Below are 20,167 nucleotides of genomic sequence, written 5' to 3' on the forward strand. Positions count from 1 at the left end.
TAACACTTTTGGCCGTTTACCTCTAATAGAGACACTGATGAAGAATAAATGTTGTCATAGAAAGATGATTGTTGTCTAAAAGCCGGCTGTACACTACGCGATTTTCACCCCCATGTAACGGTCCCAGACATGTTTTTGAGATCACACACAAAATCCACATGTTGTTTCCTACTCGGGGCGCGCGGCCGTCACCGACGCTCGTTAAATGTGAGCGGATCAAAGAGACGCCATCTGAGAGCTATCGATCCCGTCTTTGAGCAGTCACAGACGTCCGGATATTTTCAAACATGTTAGATTTTTATCCGCACAAAATCAGCAAAGCTCTTGTAGTGTGAGATATGCAACGCCAAGATTTGAGAACGGTGATCAGCAATAGCCAATGAGAGCTCTCCAGAGAAGGAGCCAATGAGATGATGACGTATCGCATCATCCATAATTTGTACTCTCGAGCAGGTGCGATGACTACTAGTGTGCGTTTGTACTTGCCAAAGTGTCAAGTCGTTACATTTCTGACAAGCTCTTTGCACGCAATGTTATTCAATTCAAAATGTATTGGCTAGATATTTGAACTCTGTATGGCAAGCGTGAATGTCTGACTAAAAACGTTTATGAGGCTGCTTTGAGCCACAGCTCGTTCTAGTTTTCTAATCTAATTCTAATCTAATCACATCCTTGATATTGAGTAAGAGCCACAACAGCAAAAACAATCTTTAGTATTTCCCCCAGTAGATGTCGCACAAACTCTTTCTATCCGATCATTATGGACAGTCCCAAATTTCAAATCCAAGATGCATCGCATCTGATAAAGTAATCTTTGTTTGAACATTTTAAATAATTTCGAATCAATTTATCCATGATTTTCAGGTTGGAACAGTCTGAAATGTCAAATCGTTTAGCCCAAAGGAAGTGAGCAGTAGCCTACATTTTCATGCCATTTATATAATAATAATATAATTATAATATGCCATTTAGCAGACGCTTTTATCCAAAGCGACTTACAGTCATGCGTGCATACATTTTTTTTTGTGTATGGGTGGTCCCGGGGATCGAACCCACTACCTTGGCGTTACAAGCGCCGTGCTCTACCAGCTGAGCTACAGAGGACCACCATTTATGTTTTAATCATTATTTTCAAGCCATATGTTTTAATTTAATCAACATGATTTTTTAACCGATGCAATTGTGTAGACAATGTGATAGTATTTATTCATATGGAAGATTGTTTGTAAGCCACTATTGTATTAATTTATGTAGTTTTACCTTTAAAACATTTATAATGAAACATCCAGGCTGTCTGCACTGTGACTGTCTCTTCAACATATGTAATGGCAACATGTAGCTAGCTATTATATCATATGCTGCTTCTGTATCTGACATTCTTGCTTCTAGAGATGTGAGATGCGATGTGGATTTATGAGGAAGTTTTCCACTTGCCTTTCTTGTGGTGCGCCTGGGGGCTATTCATTAGAGCACAACGTAGCAAAACGTTTAAAACATTTATAGACGGAACACGAAAACAAGCAGTTCTTATTGGACAATTCCATAAAGTCTCTCCCTGTTTTAGTATTTTTATTTTGTTTGGTGCCCAATGAATACAACCCCGAGCAATGGGAGAGGCGGGGACAAAATTTGGCAGCTTCGTCTCTTGTGGGTGTGAGCTTAGAGGTTATAGCAACGAGCTCCAAACGGCATCTGAATTTGAACAAACGGGAACCGAATTGTTTTCAAATAGCTAGCTATGTTCTCAATTGTTTGTTTTGCTAATATCTGTTTCATTTTGATAAATTTTGTTGTCCGTTTAGACGTCAATTAAAAACTCAAAACGAGAATTTATGGTCATTGCTCTCAGTTCCTGTTGGATTTGATCTGGTAGGTGCACAATATTTGCTCGCCAGCTTAGCTAACATTGTTAGCATGGTAACATTTCCTAATTATCTGTACAGGTGTTTTTTTTAGCTGTTTGTTTGACTAAATAATTGCATTATTCTGTAGTTCCATCCGCAGACTGATGGGTATGAATTTGCTAAAACGCCTACTAACGATGTTCATTGTTTTCATTTAACCCATTGCCAAGAATTTGATGCTAGCTAACGTTAGCAAGGTAAGCAGCTTCTGCCACTTAGCCTGCTAACATTTAGTATATGCTAACCTGAAAGCTAGCTAGCTTTCCATCGTCATTCCAGCCAGAGATGGATTTAATTTCGGTTTCGTGTTCGTATTAGCTAACGTTAGACATGACCACAACTTGTATTTTCGTTTTCTCACAAATGCTTATTCAATATTTTATTTTTCTATTGTAATTTAGCAAACGTTACATACTGAATTGGCTAGTCTGATTAATCAGGCTGTAGTACACAATACATTGGTATGTAAACAGCCTGAAACTAATAGCTACAAAATCGTGTAAATGTTCCTTCCTTGCAAGCCAGAACGTTGAATAGAATGACGGTTGTCTGTGCTGTTTGTCCTTCAGCTGCTCGACATTTTCGAGAAAATATCCACAGGAATAATAGCTAGTTATAAAAATACCTTTATTATTGTTTACCGGACTTTTTAGAGTTCTGGTAGCTAAGGTTAAGTTAGTTTTATATTGGATATTCTCTCGTCAATAGCTATTGAACCAAGCATGCCATGAAATTGGTATTGGTATAGTCTGAATCGGGAGCGGATGAATGGAGAACAATCCACACTTGTTTTTGATTTGTTTATTATCCGAATAAAAAATATATAGAAAATTGACACGTAAAGGTGCTGATTGTTCTCCATCTAGCAATGCATGTTATTTAACTAGCTAGATTGTTAGCATATTATGTGGTCACCATCAACAGGATGCCACAGTTGCATGCTATTTTTATGCTTTTCATGTTCTGGGTTGACACTTTTAATTTTTTACGTGTGATTAAGTTTTAATTTGGCTATTTTCTTTTCATCTGATTAACTTCTGACACTGTCTCTAAAGAAAAACACCAAGCTTATTTATTGCATGGTGGATGCCTGAAATATGATGGAATGATCTCTCAGAATAGTCTGCAATGCAAAAGAAACACAAAAGTCTCCCCCATCCAACAATCATATTTTAAATCAAATGCATTGTTGTCCTTTGCTCTGCAATTCCATTTTATTTGGAGTAATAAATGCCAGGCTGAATGAAAATGGCCCACCTCAGGAAAGCTAACACAAGCTAGAGATTGTGAAATACTGCAAATATATGAGGGATCAGAAGGTCAACAGCAGCAGTGATGCTCTGATGATGGAGAGATATAACTAGGCGACGTCCACGCTGTTGCTATTGACTTAGATTCTACTAACTACTGTATTAAATTTAGGCCTAATCTTTTGGGTTTTGGTTATGAATGAGCAACTTTTTTTAGTGTCTGTTAAAATGAATACCAGAATGTTTAACTGCCTGCTATGTTACTGAATATCTTCTCCTCTTTTCAATGACTTCTATGTCAGACAGATAGTTTGAGTTTTATCTGCAGGGAAGCTTTTTATGGTTTCTTAGCTTTTTTCTTAGTTTGAGAGAATGGCAGGAAAGGAAAATAAAGTCACTCGAGTGCACAGCCTCCTGCCATGTGAGATTGTTGTTGCTAGAGGATTGTTTTGTGATGCAAACGGGCCAAGAATAACCAAATCTGGTCAGATGAGCCTAGGACAGGACGTCCAAAAGGCAGAATGAAACTAACCGGGCTGACCCCAGAGGTTCTCTAAACAGAAAAAGGCGGGTGCTAGAATAACTTGGCTTCTTGGAGCCCCTGGGTAGGCCCATGCCTATATCCAGTAAGAATCCGATCACAAGATAGACCTGTACCCCACAGTGGGGCCTATCGTGTGATCAGATGCTTGCAGCAGATGCATTGAGGTGTCCTGCCCTTTAAACCTGCTGAATGCGTGTCTGTTCAGATTACCACAGCCTAAACCAGCTGTCCATCAGGCCAGGGGATTTCTCTGCTTGGTGAGCTCTCCTCCTGGTGTTGGAATAGGCTCTCATTTCCATCACCATCCCTGGCAGCTTAGATGGACATTGGACAGTCCTGAGGCAGTTGGTGCACCAGTATGAATTATCACTCTACATAGCTGTTTTTGCCTGTCTTGTGAATCTCTCAGTTTTTGAGTGAAAGTGTTCCTATATCTTTAGGCCTAGCCTGTATCTTGTCATGTGTTAACTAGACCCATTACATAAGTAATTTGTTTATTGTATATCCTTATGAGTGAAATGTTAGAACCTGATGTAATGTTTGATATTATCTAATGTCTGTAGGCAGGGGAGTGGTTTGTCAGCACAAGATGAGCATGTAGTGGTAAGGCACCATCTGGAAAAGGCTATTGAGGCGAGTTTGTTTTCCTGTTGATTGAGTGGAGAGAGCAGTGGAGTTGAAGGCACAGGATCAGTTTCCCACTGTATGTGCGCACTCAAGGTCAGAGGGCGTAGGAAGCACAGCCGAGCAAGCCTTCTGGACTGATAGCATCCAAATGGGCTTGGGAGTAAAGTCCCCTCTTTGGCAGCCGACCCAATGTTTCTTGGATACTCTTAGGGGCGAATTTAATTGAAATGTTTTGTCAATTCAGGAAATTAGTTTAAAATCCTCCATCTGGAAAATTATGGATGTTTTTTCAGTTTGTTTCAAATGATTCTCCTAAACTAGGCTATTTTGAGTTAGCCTAGGTTAAAATGGAATGATCCTAACACTGTTGATGGAGATGGATACTATGGCGGAAGACAGGTTTAAACGTTCAAACCGCACTACGCTAGTAACAGATTTGGTTTATTTCATTCCATTTAAGAGTTGTCAATTTATTCATTGTCTTTTGTTTGGAGCGCTCCTGTCAATCGTGAGTAAGGACAGACACCTGATTTGCACATATAGAAGTAGGACTAGTCTACCTGGCCTGCGCGCGAATGTAGGCCTATAAATATGCCCATTTGGAGATCTGATACTATTTCTGATTTGTCTTAACTCACAATCACTGTAGCTTCTCAAATAAAATTTTCTTTGCCTCAAACAGCAAGTAAACAAAGTCTGTTTTTACATCCATTGAATGACATTACATCCATTGAATGACAATAGTTTCCTCAACGTAATCTTTCCATCTCTCTCCCTTTCGATTACCACTCGGTATGAAAGGAGATAAAGATGTCATGCCCTGATCAGGTGGAAACGTCATAAAATAGGTCTACCTGATTACTTCTTATCCCTTTCGCAAAATAGCCTACAGCAGTATCTGTCTGTCTGGAGCTCACTGGGAATGGATACTCTGAGGGCCCAGGATATTTTATACAATGTTGCAAATTTGCTAGCACCAGCTTTGTGCTGGACCAAGTTTAATACAAGAGTTGATACAATGTTTCAAGTTCCTTGCAGACAGGCCATGCCTAGCCAATGTGATTCATAGGATATTTATTTTTATCAGGATATTTTCTACCTGCGGGCTGCAAATTTGTTTATGTGTTGGTTTTATGTAGGCTATTTTTACATATTGGCAATGGCAATAGAAGCTACTTTTAGATTTGTATCATTTTCATTTAGATATAATTTTGATTAACCACATGACATTGATTTTGAGATATGAAGGTATGAAAATCATAACTGGCACTCAGATCAGTAGAAATGGTACGATAACGTGGCACTCCAGATTGAAAAGGTTGCCGACCGACCGTGTAGCCTATTACCGGCAACTTCAGGAACTTAACGGCAGAATCTGCGAAGGCCAGTAGCATCGGGAGGAGGAGGGTTGGGAACAGGTTTTTGTTCTTCTGGTTAGCTTATATTGATATCTGGCGCCCTCTAATTTGTATGTTAATTTTTATTAGCAGTGCTTAAAGCATCAGACAAGCTCTGTAGCCTACATATAGTTGATTTTATTCAAACATAGTCTGTATATGGAAAAATACACGTTTTAAAATGTTGACCAATCGATGGGTCGAAAGAACAGACTCTCGGTTGACTAAGATTTTATTTAGTCGGAGAGAGACCTAGAACATTATCATAGTTTTTGCTTTGCTTCTTCTCCACTGCAGTGTATTTCTGGAGGCTAGGACTGGATCAAGCTGCTGCTAGCTGTTGAGCATTTTGAACGTGATAACATTCAAGCAACCCAAAGACCGTAAGCTAGCTAGTTGGCTAACTATTTTCGAATTAGACATTTGTATCATCAGAAGCTTCTAAAGCCATGACATCATTTTCTGGAATTTTCCAAGCTGTTTGAACGCACAGTCAACTTAGTGTATGTACATTTCTGAACCACTGGAATTGTGAAAGTTAATTATAAGTGAAATAATCTGTCTGTAAACAATTGTTGGAAAAATTACTTGCCATGCACAAAGTAGATGTCCTAACCGACTTGCCAAAACTATAGTTTGTTAAAAAGAAATTTGTGGAGTGGTTGAAAAACGAATTTTAATGATTCCAACCTAAGTGTAACTTCCGACTTCAACTGTAGCTAGCTAAACAATGGGCCTCACATCATTGATAACACAAACCTGTCTTCCTCCATTGTAACATTCCACTCTTTGATCTGCCCAGTGAGGTTTTTGTCATGATGACTCGTCTGTGAGGCACTATCCTTGTTATAAATCAGTTGTTACTTCCTTTCAGCGACAAAGGAGGGAGCTTCAGTTTGCAAAGTCATTCTGATGTGCATTTTTTCATTGTGCTGTTTTTAGTAGGCTCAGGCGAGGTTAGGGTAATTTCTCTGAAGATATTACATTTTTACAAGAATTTCTCTCCTTGACCTGCTGTGGTTTATAAGAAGTCGTTATGTGCTAAGGAATTCATTTAGTTATTCATCGTCCCTATTCATAGTTCTCAAATATCAACTCATACTAGCAGCCATTACTCACCCGCATTAACTAGGCCTGTTTCTCACCCGCTGATGCACTGCAATGACTGTTCCTTGCAACAAAGCATAGGATTTTTGTTTTGCGCTGGTACAGAGGTGATAAAGTCGACGCTAAATCCATAATCAGAATGTCATTGTCAAAGGCAAGCGGCCCAACACGGGTAAGTTGCAGGCATTTCAAGCCTACACCCATACCTCAACCCTTCAGACAGCCGACATCAGTATCAAAGATGGAAATTGTATGCAAATGCACAATAAATGGTTAGCTCTGCCCATGCTCAGACAGTAAGATGGCATTGTGACTGAGATATTGCAGTAGCCAGAAGGCACACTAGGTCAGAACTGATTGTCTGTTCCATATGCTGACTTAGTATGTCATCTACAGAACAATAAATTGGCACCCTGAATAAATCAGTGCTGTAAACTGTAACTTATGAATAGGTGCTGATTTACTGAGGGCCTCTGGGTTAAATAACAAGCCCTTCTCATTCCTATCCCCTAAAGAGTAGTTATTAATTAATCAGTCCCATGGGAGGCTCAGGCAACTGCTGTGTCAAGGGCAAGAGTAGCACAGCATCCCCTATCCCCTACTACTACCACCCCCTATTTTATTCTATATTTAGTAAAGGTCAATGAGTTCAACCTCGGGACAAGCATTAGGGTCAACTCAGCGGTAGTGTTGACTCTGCAGACATGGTCTCTCTGTCAAAGTGCGCCTATATCCTTTTCCTCTCCTCCCTCCAATCAATACCAGACTGCCCTGTTGTGAAATCTGTTTCTCAGTAATGTCAACATGTCAACCTCTCCTGTTGCCTTTACTTGCCAGTGCCACTTAAGGCTTCCGCATGCTTAATTTCGGCTGGTGCCTAACCGAACAAGTGTGCTTGCATACTCCCTTAAAAGACCTTTGCTTGAAAAATGAGAGAGAAGTGGCAATAGTACTGTTTTTCCATCTTGAGACGCCTTAGCAAGTATACACTTCCTCAAAATAGTCAGAATTAATCGAAGTTAACTCAAGAATATACGCCGTTTTTGCCTAGTCGCGCAATTTTACCTCTAACTAAGATGTTTGGTGCAGTATTTCGCAAGTGAAAAAAATGAGCATGAAAATGAGGTGTCTATCATTGAATGGCCATTCATTGAAGAATCCCTACTGTTGACCAATGACCGACGAAGTGGCGTCGACTTCGGCTACTGAATTTCGTGTTGCTTCGAAAAAAGATTTGTGGGCACGAGCAGCCCTAAAAAAATAATAATACTTTGCCGAAGACCAAAACGAACAAAAACTTCTCCACATTTCGTCAGAATATACGCACAAACAGTTCCGAACTCTTTTGGATGGGAAGCATGCGGACGCCTTTAGAGATTAGGTGAGGCAGTCGCCTCAGCCCTACAATAGAAAGTCAGTCGAGGTGAAAGTCAATTACTTGTGTTTTTAGTTGGCATACCTAGTCTCCATTGAGCTCTCTACTTGCTTTCAGCACACTGCCACCAACACATACTCTATAAAAAATAAAATAAACATATTTGTCGTATTCACACACACACAATTCTCTGCTTCAAGTTAAGTAGCCTACCTCTCCTCTCCTAGTTGGGCATGCGAGATCAAGTACGCCTAGTATGTCTGGTCTCAATGAAATAGAGTAGGCTGCCTATGCATGGGCGGAGAAGCACGGGGCAGTTATCTTTCCAAGGGAAATTAGGCTGTAGTTTACTAGATTGCAGGGTTTCTGTTAGGAAAATTTGGCGCCAGCAATTTGACAGTCAGCATTTTAAATTTACCGGACATTCAAGACATTTACTGGACCCTTATGCAATGGTTGCATAACCTGATTAGGGTGTCCACCCACGGTTCTCAGAATGATAGAAATCACATTTAGTTTATGGTAATTCATCTTAACAGAACATGCAACTCAGATGCAACAGTGTGCGTAATTCTTACCAAATTCCGATGAGCAATTTAAAGATGGAATACATAGGTGGTGTGTCCATAAGGCTAGAGGAAGCTAAGCTTTCCCTAAAGTATACTGAACAAAAATATAAACACAACAAGAAAAGTGTTGGTTTCATGAGCTGAAATAAAACATCCCAGAAATGTTCCATACACACAAAAAGCTTATTTCTCTCAAATGTTGTGCACAAATTTGTTTACATCCCTGTTAGTGAGCATTTCTCCTTTGCCAAGATAATCCATCCACCTGACAGGTGTGGCATATCAAGAAGCTGATTTTAAATCGCATGGCCTACAGTCGGAAGGGCGTGCAATTTGGACTGAGCGCGTGTCAAATACCAAATAGATGATTGAGTTGCGACTGTCAATGAAAAGCAGAGAGACCCAGCCAGGCATATTGCAATATTGAAGTACAATCGAAGATAAACTGTTTGGAAAACAAATGGTAATTTAACCCATTTGGTAGTTTTTTTGTTGTTGCACGTTTTGATATTGTCTTATAGGGCGCAAAATGGCTGCAAAGTGAGCTGCTTCACATACACCTAAAATAATATTGCGGGACAGTGGTTGGGTTCAGGACCAGTTCTTGCGGTAGCGGGTGGGAGTCGGACAGTACGCCAGTTGGTGCAGGCAGGAGCGGGATGAATAAATCAGTCCTTCGCAGACTTCTATTTCAGAGTAACATAATGGAACTCAAGTCCCAATGGAGTCATGTGAGCTTCTCAAATGACCACAACCTTTCAAACTCCCAGGATTTCTGCAGATTAAGTGGAAAGACTTAGGAAATTGCCTTTTTTGTTGTTTTTCATTCATTTGCGGAAATGTCATTAGCATTGGTGATGTTTAATTGTTGAAAAAGCACAAGTAGGACTGCTGCTGCTAGGCTTGGCAAATGAAATGCAGAACCAGACAGAAACAATGCACCACCTCATTGCCTGATATTTCTGTTCTGTCTGGCCTGCTCTCCTCCCCGTAACAATGGCTGACATTGTGGGTGAAAAGGTTGTCACGCATGATATGTGGGATTAAGATAGACTGGCCCATTCTGTCCATGAAAGCCAAGTACAGGGTCAATTTACACCCCCAACTAACCAAGGGGGATTTGGAACATTTTGTCCCTGCTCTGTACGCGTTTTGCCCATCTTCCTATTATATCAAGTCTGTCTGTGACCCTCGCCTAATTTAAAAGCAAAAATCTGATTTAAGATGACCATGCTTATTGGAGATTGTACTGGAAATGGTATGTTGTAAAAAGACCACATTGAGTGGCCTTCAGAGAGGCTGGTGACAAAATGTGCATCCAAAATCGCACCCTATATAGTGCACAACCCTATGGTCCCTGGTCAAAGGTAGTGCACTACATAGGGAATAGTGTGGAATTTGGGACGCAGAGAGACTCAACAAGGCAGTGTAATGAAGTGGCTGGTAAGACAGTGGAACAAGGGCTTCTGATGAGCACAAAAGAGCCCTTTGTCAAGAGGGATGCAAAGTAATTGAGGAGCTGCACTAGTTTCATGTACAGAACAAGAGGGTTTCTTGGAGTTTTCCACCGAAAAGAGGCCAGGGGCAAGCGATTCATCGTCATCTTGTAGAAATCACTTTCATATTGAAAGTAGGTCATTTGTTGCGGAACATGGTGGGTGGCAAGTACTGACTCCATGATAGGAAATTCAATTTCCATAGTGAGATGAATTTTAAACAATCCTCTGGTTTAGGTGGGCGTGTGCACCGGAATGGTGCAGCCTGGGGCAGAACACGGAAAGTTTAGTAGCATGAAGTCTAATCGCATCCCTTTGGAAGGTGATAGTGACCGTCACACCATGAAGCGGTGTGACTCTTGAGCTGGGAGTGGGGACTTCTTAAAGGCCCAGTGCAGTCATAAACCAGATTTTTCCTGTGTTTTTATAATAATTATATTTCCACACAATGCGGTTGGGATAATTCTGTGCAATTTAGAAAATGCTGATAATGCCTTTTTAGTGTAAGCGCTGTTTTGAAAAGACCGCCTGCAATTTCAGCCTGTTTTGGTGGGATGGAGTTTTGGCCTTCCTGGTGACATCACCAGGTGGTAAATTAGTGCTTTCAATAAGACCAATAACAGTTCCAAACCTTTGTTAAGAGGCTATTTTTGTTTCTTTTTCACCACAGTAAGGTACTTAATTGTTACCCAGAAATGATTTGATATTGAGATAAAAACTGCTGCTTTGAACCTTTGTAAAACGTGTGAAGCTAGCCTAATTTATGCCTGATAGATCGGTCTTATAAAGACATTACTGCACAGTGCACTTAACGACGCTTCATAAGTACAGCCTAGTCTGTTAAAATGTTAATACCCCACTCTCTCCCTTGAGAAAGCAACTCCCTTACTTAGCCGACAGGCATTGACAGCCTGTTAGTTATCACAACTTTATTTTGCTTAATGATTCCTGAGCTGGGGACTCGTTTGGGAGGCCATGACAGGCCAGTATGCACAGCTTCCAGTTCCACCATCTAGATTACACTAGCCTAATTAGGAAGAATCCTTGCACCACTGGACTCTAACATAGCCGTTATGTCTCTATGTATAGCTTCTGGATGAAACGTCTGTATTAGGCTATTCTCTAGCATGCTAACACTGTAAACTTTCTGTGGGATAATTGGAATATCTTCATGTATTGTATAGGGCTGGGAATTGCCAGGGACCTCACAATATGATATTATCACGATCTTTAGCGACCGATATGATGTGTATTGGGATTCTCACGATTCTATATGTATTGCAATTTTATACCACGTTTCGAAGTTCCAAACATATTGCTCAACATACTTTTGTATGTATAGTGTATGTGGACACCCCTTCAAATTAGTGGATTCAGCTATTTCAGCCACATTCGTTGCTGACAGGTGTATAAAATAGAGCACACTGCCATGCAATTTCCATAGATTGGCAGTAGAAAGGCCTTACTGAAGAGCTCAGTGACTTTCAACGTGGCACCGTCATAGGATGCCACCTTTCCAACAAGTCAGTTTGTCAAATTTCTGCCATGCTAGAGCTGCCCAGGTCAACTGTAAGTGCTGTTATTGTGAAGTGGAAACGTTTAGGAGCATCAACGGCTCAGCCGCGAAGTGGTAGGCCACGCAAGCTCACAGAACGGTACCGGAGAGTGCTGAAGTGCATGGCGTGTAAATATAATCTGTCCTCTTTTGCAATACTCACTACCGAGTTCCAAACTGCCCGTGGAAGCAACGTCAGCACAAGAACTGTTCATCAGGAGCTTCATGAAATGGGTTTCCATGGCCGAGCAGCCGCACACAAGCCTAAGATCACCATGTGCAAAGCCAAGCGGCGGCTGGAGTGGTGTAAAGCTTGCCGCCATTGGACTCTGGAGCAGTGGAAACGCGTTCTCTGCAGTGATGAATCACGCTTCACCATCTGGCAGTCCGACGGACTAATCTGGGTTTGGCAGATGCTAGGAGAATGCTACCTGCCCAAATGCATAGTGCCAACTGTAAAGTTTGGTAGAGGAGGAATAATGGTCTGGGGTTGTTTTTCATGGTTGGGGCTAGGCCCCTTAGTTCCAGTGAAGGGAAATCTTAACACTACAGCATACAATGACATTCTAGACAATTCTGTGCTTCCAACTTTGTGGCAACAGTTTGGGGAAGGCCCTTCCCTGTTTCAGCTTGACAATGTCGCTGTGCACAAAGCGAGGTCCATACGGAAATGGTTTGTCGAGATCTGTACTCAAGAACTTGACTGGCCTGCACAGAGCCCTGACCTCAACCCCATCGAACACCTTTGGGATAAATTGGAACGCCGGCTGTGAGCCAGGCCTAATCGCCCAACATCAGTGTCCAACCTCACTAATGCTCTTGTGGCTGAATGGAAGCAAGTCCCCGCAGCAATGTCCCAACATTAGTGGAAAGTATTCCCAGAAGAGTGGAGGCTGTTATAGCAGGAAAGAGGGGACCGACTCCATATTAATGCCATGATTTTGGAATGAGACATTTGACGAGCAGGTGTCCACATTCTTTTGGTCATGTAGTCTGTTTTCTGCAGAGGGACAAGAAAGCCATGAGAAAACAAGTTTTCATCAGTCATGGAAATAAAAGTGCTGAAAACAACAAATTGGATCCCTATTTAAAAAGATAGCTAACAAGCTATGAATTACTAGAGTTTTGGTACAGCCAACTAGCGCAAAAATGGTATTGAGATATTGTCAAAACGATACGATATATTGTCAAATAATATCCCCCCCAATCACTAGTATTGTATATTTGATGAAAATGTTGGTATTTTGCCAAAGTATGTCATACGTTAGTGGAGCTACATTTCATTTGAACTAGGCTACGTGCAGTAATTAGCATGTTTTGTAGTTGTTTTTAATGTGGATCAGCTGATGGCAATTAAGTGGTCATTGTGGCCTTGTGGTTTCTGAACCTAAGCAAGCAGCTTCTTTCTAACACTTATTAGTCTTCTCTCTCTGGCTCCTTTCTCCCCTGCAGCTTAGCAACTGAAGTCCTGATCAGGATTCGCGGTCTGTCAATGAGGAACTACAGGCTCATCTTTTGCCATAGCCTGAAGCAGCCATAGATGACCATTTGATTCACTGCTAGTGAGTGGTGCTGAAGATAAGGTGAACTACTGGGTGTTTTAAGTGCTAAACGGTGAGTACAGCAACAACAACACATAGGTCAAATTGCAGCCTAAAATCAAATCCATTTCCATTTGTGTACGTTTAACATGAATGTAATATCTTGGTCCTGAACATGTTTACCATAACAAATGGCGAGCCATTTGGAGTGAATCATTCCAACACAGCCTACAACACACTCCTGTGATTTTAAAACTGCAGTCAGTAATTGATGTCTGGATGGATCAGTATTTGTTTTCACAGCCTAATATGCCCCGGCTGACCTGTAGCAGAGCCTATCTTTAGAGAGGTCCGCTAGCCTGGTCGGTGTGTGTTTGTTTAATACGGCACAGATCATTGAAGCCTGTCACTGAAATGTAGCGTAGCTAGCGCTCAAACTCTCCAAGCCCAGGCACCTGCTCCCGTTAGCATTGTAAACATGCCTGTTCTGATGGCTGTCAGACACACTTGCACATGACTCTCACCCTACTTACATAACCTACTGGCTCCGAGCTAGCCTAATAACTACACAGGCAGGGAGGGACGGGTCAGATGGGGCCCGATCAGATTTCATCTGTATAATGCTGGGACCTGCCCCGGCGTCCGCCCTGTGTGTGTGTTTGTATATGTATGTCGGATGGAGAGCATAGCCTGTGACAGTGTATCTGCCTCTCTCTCTCCTCGGTGTGGTTTGGCGGCGGCGGGTGTCCAGACCTTCGGAAGCAGCTCGGCTGTGGAAGCGATGAGGAAGAGCCTCTCTCCTTCCCCCAGCGACTCCCTGACACCAGCCAGGGTTTTTGGGGTTCCCCTAGATGAGGTGCAGCAGAGAGGCCAGCCAGGCCAGGAGGTCCCCCTACTGGTCAGGCACATCGTAGAGTACATCGAGGAGCACGGTGAGTGGCACGCTCTAACTGCAGAGGTATCCCTTAGGCAACAAACGGGAGCCACTACCTTGTCCAATAACTTATTTAGTGTTTGTGCCTATCTACCGAGCGCGACACAGGAGAGCTTCATGAATGGGACCTAAAAAATACATGCTCTCTCTCTGGCAAATGATTCACATCTTTGAGCATCACATTTACCTTAGAGTACATTTTTATGTGCACATTAAATCCCATTATTCTTCCACTTTGTCTTGTTTTATGTCGTTATGGCTTGTTTTGACAACTCCCCCAGGTACTTTAGATGTAGATTTACCTGTCATAATTTCAGCTTCTTTTATGAATCCCCACTGGAGACGCCTACTTGTTTTACATCAAAGCAGAGATATATATAATCTCTGCTTTGATGTAAAACAAGTGTATATATATATATATAATCTCTGCTTTGATGTAAAACAAGTAGGCGTCTCCAGTGGGGATTCATAAAAGAAGCTGAAATTATGACAGGTAAATCTACATCTAAAGTACCTGGGGGAGTTGTCAAAACAAGCCATAACGACATAAAACAAGACAAAGTGGAAGAATAATGGGATTTAATGTGCACATAAAAATGTACTCTAAGGTAAATGTGATGCTCAAAGATGTGAATCATTTGCCAGAGAGAGAGCATGTATTTTTTAGGTCCCATTCATGAAGCTCTCCTGTGTCGCGCTCGGTATATATATATGAGAGAGAGAGAGATGAAATTATAGTGTGCATTATTATTATTTGTAAAAAATCTGTTCATGTTCCATGTAGCCTAGCCCAGGGGTGTGCAAACCACGGCCCATGGCCATAAACATATTGTCTTTGGGTTGGGGGAGATTATTGTTTTTGGTACATGTATAAAAAAGAAACTCCAGGCCACAATGGAATGTCTAAAAGATAGAAAGTATGTAGAAATGGTAATAGCCCTATATTTTCAAATAAGTCAGAAACACAGAAATTTGAAATCCCGATGTTGCCCTTGAGACAAAGTTTGCCCACCCTGGCCTAGCCGAACAAGTGAGCGTGGCTTAAGACGATCAGAAAAGAACAGTTGCAGTCAACCAAGACTTCTTCTTGCATCACGATAAACCAAATATGTTGTTTGGAGAGATCCTCTCTTTGATAAGCTGAACTCTAAATGCACTGCGATCAAAAAGATGAGCTTCCTCTGTTGTGTAACATTTTAGACTCCTTTCAACTGAAAGTGTGGGTGCATGGGGAAAAAGAGCTAGTCAATCCAACATGGGCATAAAGATGCAACTCCAGAGGCATAAACATCCATTCAGTTCTTAATACAATGACAGGGATTTTCACTTCCTCATTCATTTCAACTTGATTTATCTCCAGGTAGCTCTCCAGTCAACTAAATGTGACATCAAGCAGACAATGGGTGGTTATGTAATAAACTACACACACACACACACACACCTCCTTTCATTCCCCTGCAGCCATATTAAATTAATGATAATTCTGCAGTCCAGAAGTTAATCAGGCATTGAAAATACTTTCATCTGTCTGTTTGCACTCAGAACGGGATGCCATAATTGTGACTTAATGAGACCTCTGTAAGCTGCAGTAGGGGCCCAGGCCAGTGGGGTTAGGGTGGGAAGGGCCAAGGCGCATTCCAGTGCATTCTGCCTTACATTTACCGCCCACCCACTGTTTTCCTTAACCAGGCAGCGCACCTAGTTGCAGATCTCCTCATTCTCTGTGGTGGAACAAACCAGAGCTTCAATAGTGGGAATTAATTAAACAGACATCTAGGAGGCTATCTGGCCGCTGCATCTGGAAACAGGAAACCACTAGCACAACCAACCAACACACATTGAATGGGAAAGATATGGTAAAGAAGTCAGTGGAATGCACACATTCAAGAAATCTGATTTAAGAAAGTGGATATTCCTCATCCGTCATGATTTATGTTTTGTAACAGGCCCACAATGTGGTTACTTAGGTCTGATTTTGATATATTTGGCTGTTTTAGCTGCACAACATATAAGTTGTCCCTTTTCAGGTTTAGAAGAAGTGACTGCTAAATGCTAACTCCCGTTCGTATCAGCTGGTTAGCATAGCTAGCATACAGAAATAGGTGGTGGTAGTCAGTCGTTTTCTAACTGTAATACAGTTGATTTGGTGATGATGACATGAACATGTGTTGGGGTTGACATCCATACAAGAATTATACTCTGATTTTTACCTCAACATAGTGTGAAATACACATATAAACAATAGGCTAAATGTGGGCTAATTTTGCTGGGGGGCAATGAGGAGACTCGGGATCTTTCCCACCATGGCCCTTTCCCCCACGCGTTTCCATGGCAATTCCATTGTGTTGGTCACGTTCGATTGACCTCTTTACCGCATCTATTGTGGGTAAAACAACATTCTTTCCTCCCTTACATTAATATGCCCTGTGATTGAGCTTAGTACAGCTGCACAAATTGTAGTACAACTGAACAAATCTGGGAAATGGGCAAATTTGACCCATTTGAGAAAATAGGCTTTCAACTTAAGTTTATTCATGTAACAAAATAAGTGTGGAATCTGTTTGAGAAATTAATGCAGTCATTCTACTCAAAGTAAAAGCTGTATTCAGTCCTCCTGGATATGCTCACAGAGAGGAGTCATTCATCTATAACTGTTGAGCAGACAGAGCAAATGATTGACTGCTATCCTCTGTGTCTCTGTGTTGCTCTCAGGGCGTCTGGATTTGGAGGGGCTGTTCCTAGTCAACGGTAACGCGGAGCGGGTGGAATGGCTACGGCAGCGCTATGACTCTGGGGAGGAGGTGGACCTGGAGAAGGAGGCTGATCTGGCCTCTGCCGTCAGCCTGCTGCGTCTCTTCCTGCAGGAGCTCCCAGAGCCCATCATCCCTGCAGGCATGCAGTCCCACATCCTGCAGCTCTACCAAGGTACGCTCATTTTAGTCATCCTCATTGTTATTCTCCTCCTCTTCATCCTCCTCCTCTGTTTCTGTCTATCTGACCTGTACTCCCAATACAGGCGCTGCACATTATTCCTTCTCTCTTCGCCGTCTTTTTCCACTCATCTGACTCTCTTACTTCTTTCCCCTTGGCAGCATCAATCTCTAATCCCCTGTTGTGTGTTGTCCAGACTACAGCAGCGAGGAAGAGCTCGCCCGCAACATGAAGTACTTCCTCCAGCAGCTGCCTCAGGTTAACTACAGCCTGCTGCGCTTCCTGTGCCGCTTCCTGTCCAGCGTGGCCTCGCTCCAGGAGGAAAGCTGGAGCGTCGGCGCCCTCGCCGCCGTTTTCGGACCGGACATCTTCCAGTAAGGCCAACAACAACACAGCACCTCGCCTATCCATACACCCATACCCCCACAGGCCTTTAGTACGTGTACTTGGCGTTCAATTTTCTACTTGTACATACATGCATAATGGCAATCTCACATTGCTGGCAGTCTCACAGGAGGTTGTGCTTATAGAACAGAAATTATATTTGGTAACATGTTCATTTATATCATTAAATAAATAACACACCCAGGTGATCACGCTTAGACATGTTTGCAGCCACGTGAGGAGTTGCTTTGCGTTGCATAATAATAAGAGAATCTTCTAGACTAGAGTTAGTTTGTGGCCAATGCTCTGAAAACAGGCGTGTTCTATTGACTTAAGGGAGAGAACAGCTGTTCTGTCTAATTATTTGAAATGAATATTTGATCTTTGTGTACTTACTAGAACCAGTTCTTAGTCATCTGATGTGGAGTCAGATTACTCAAATTAAAGTCAAACTTAATGACGCAATGAGTGACTTTATTATTGTAAGGTGGGATGGTAGTGATAAAAGCTGATCTAAGGTAGTTTCTTGTCTGTGTATTGTAGTTCCGACACAGATGTGTGTTTATGATAACAGCTGATCTGAGGTCATATCTTCTGTAACTCTAGTTTAGACACGGACGTGGAGGACCTGAAGGAGCAGGAGTCGGTGAGCCGCATCCTGGCGGAGCTGCTGGAGAATCAGGAGGAGTTCTTTGACTCGGAGGACGATGACGTTTCCACCACCGACTACAGCTCCATCAACGAACAGGTAAGGACACTCCTATTCTCCCCTCTAGAGATGTTCTATTCTGGGCCATTGTCTTGCGTCAGAGTGCGTTGAATCTGCCTGCACTGATCAATCTTGTATCTCGCAAAGAGTAATGGGATAGATCAGAAGTAGTTTGGCCACAACGTGTTGTCATAACATTTGAAAAATATTACCTAGGTTACATCGTCTGCCGAACCCCATTTCTGCCTCTAAACAGTCTGAATTAATCTAAGCTAAAACAATAAATCTGTCAATGGTTTTTTTTGTTGGTGAAGAAATCTTAGTCGCACCATTTTACATCTAGCAAAGGAGTTTTATACTTCAACAAGCAGTATTTCTGAAGATTTACAATGTGCACGAAAGCTAGCTTAAATTTGTCAAACATAAACTTGCTAGCTGAGCCAGTCACATTTCATATAAAACAAATGGGATGCTGCTAACCAACCAGCTACCTTGTGCTGCAAACACAATGCTGAATGCTTCCACCAAAGGCTATCTAGCTAGCTACTGTATTAGCCTCCCGAATAAGCTGCTGCTGCACTCTGCTGACCCAATGTTACAATGTAGCGATCGCGGAGAAACATGATGATGATCTAAGAACTGATTTCTGATAACATTCATTCCCTCTTTTGGGGCAGCATGTCTACAATAGGTTGAGTGGCAGGAACCTGGTTACCGAGATTTACCGCCCAAAACCACTCACTTTTCCCAGGATAAATAACTGCTAGAAACCAGTAAATTATAATAAATTATTTATATAAACAGCATGGCGTGAAATGGAACTGTTAAATTATATGCAATGTCTAAATCTGGCTTCTCTACGGTCTCTGCATGATGAATCAACACTCAGGGTGGGGACAGACAGCCCATCTCAGTATGGAGCACAGTTCATAATGCATGTAGACCTACTGTATCTCATGGTCACTTTTTTTCTTGTGACAGGGAGGCCTGCATTTGCTGCAGCATAGTCTATGCTACAGTAATATACAGACAGAAACCGCGTCTAATTTACTCATCTCCATCTGGCTTTAGGGGGTCACCTTGTTTTATAATTGTAAAGATGTTATTTATTTATTGCAGCTGCAGTTTTAAAACAGCCTATCACTCGAATATCGTGCGTGCGTGAGCACTCTCTGTTTTTGTCTCTTTCCATCAACTCCATTCAAATTGCATCCAAACTAGATAATCCTGTTCTAGAATGATATATAGCCCTATATATAGCTGTCCTAGCCTACCTCTTTCAGGTAATAAATTCAATGCAGTGTTAGCCTTATATTTAGCTAATTAATGATGGGTTATGCATAATACGCTTCTAACTTATAGCCTCTGTCTCTTGTGCAGTACGCACCTGTGCTCCGCTGGCCTCTCTCCTTAAACACTCCTTAGCGCATGGAGTACCATGCAGAAAAAGCTAGACTAGAATAGCTTGCTGGACATTATTTTTTTTAGCATTTCTGATACCAACAGACTATTCGAAGAGGGACGCAAGCTCTTGTTTACTAAATGTTAAATACAGCAGCCAATAGAACTTACAGGTAGTTTGAAAGAAGAGCGAACATGCGATGGCGGTAGGCTATAGCAGTTATTTATTCAGACCCATAACCATTCAATCTTCGTGAAGAGAAGTGAAAGCCTTCTGAATCTAATTCTAGTCCTATATTATTCAAGGATGTCATTAAAATTATGAAAATAAGGACAACTAAAATGATTTCATTTAACTGTTGAAAGCGAGGAAGGAATGAAGCAACAATGGAGAAAAAGAGGAGGTAGGCCAATAACATTAAGGGGAAAATTATGAAAGGTAT

The 20,167-nt window shown here is 41.8% G+C and overlaps 1 protein-coding gene across 2 annotated transcripts in view; it reads left to right on the plus strand.

Moving 5' to 3' along the window:
* The first annotated feature begins 1,659 nt into the window (after positions 1 to 1,659).
* The window catches only part of fam13b (family with sequence similarity 13 member B), a 73,932-nt gene continuing 55,424 nt past the window's right edge, over positions 1,660 to 20,167 (plus strand). For both annotated transcript variants that reach the window (XM_045208283.1, XM_045208284.1), the window contains exons 1-6: positions 1,660 to 1,869; positions 13,277 to 13,438; positions 14,117 to 14,297; positions 17,012 to 17,224; positions 17,427 to 17,604; positions 18,221 to 18,362. In XM_045208283.1, coding sequence (XP_045064218.1) covers positions 14,147 to 14,297; positions 17,012 to 17,224; positions 17,427 to 17,604; positions 18,221 to 18,362 — 684 coding nt within the window. In that variant the 5' untranslated portion in view covers positions 1,660 to 1,869; positions 13,277 to 13,438; positions 14,117 to 14,146. The remainder of the gene's footprint in view (positions 1,870 to 13,276; positions 13,439 to 14,116; positions 14,298 to 17,011; positions 17,225 to 17,426; positions 17,605 to 18,220; positions 18,363 to 20,167) is intronic.

This window comes from Coregonus clupeaformis, chromosome 3, assembly GCF_020615455.1.
Source record: "Coregonus clupeaformis isolate EN_2021a chromosome 3, ASM2061545v1, whole genome shotgun sequence".
NCBI lineage: Eukaryota > Metazoa > Chordata > Actinopteri > Salmoniformes > Salmonidae > Coregonus > Coregonus clupeaformis.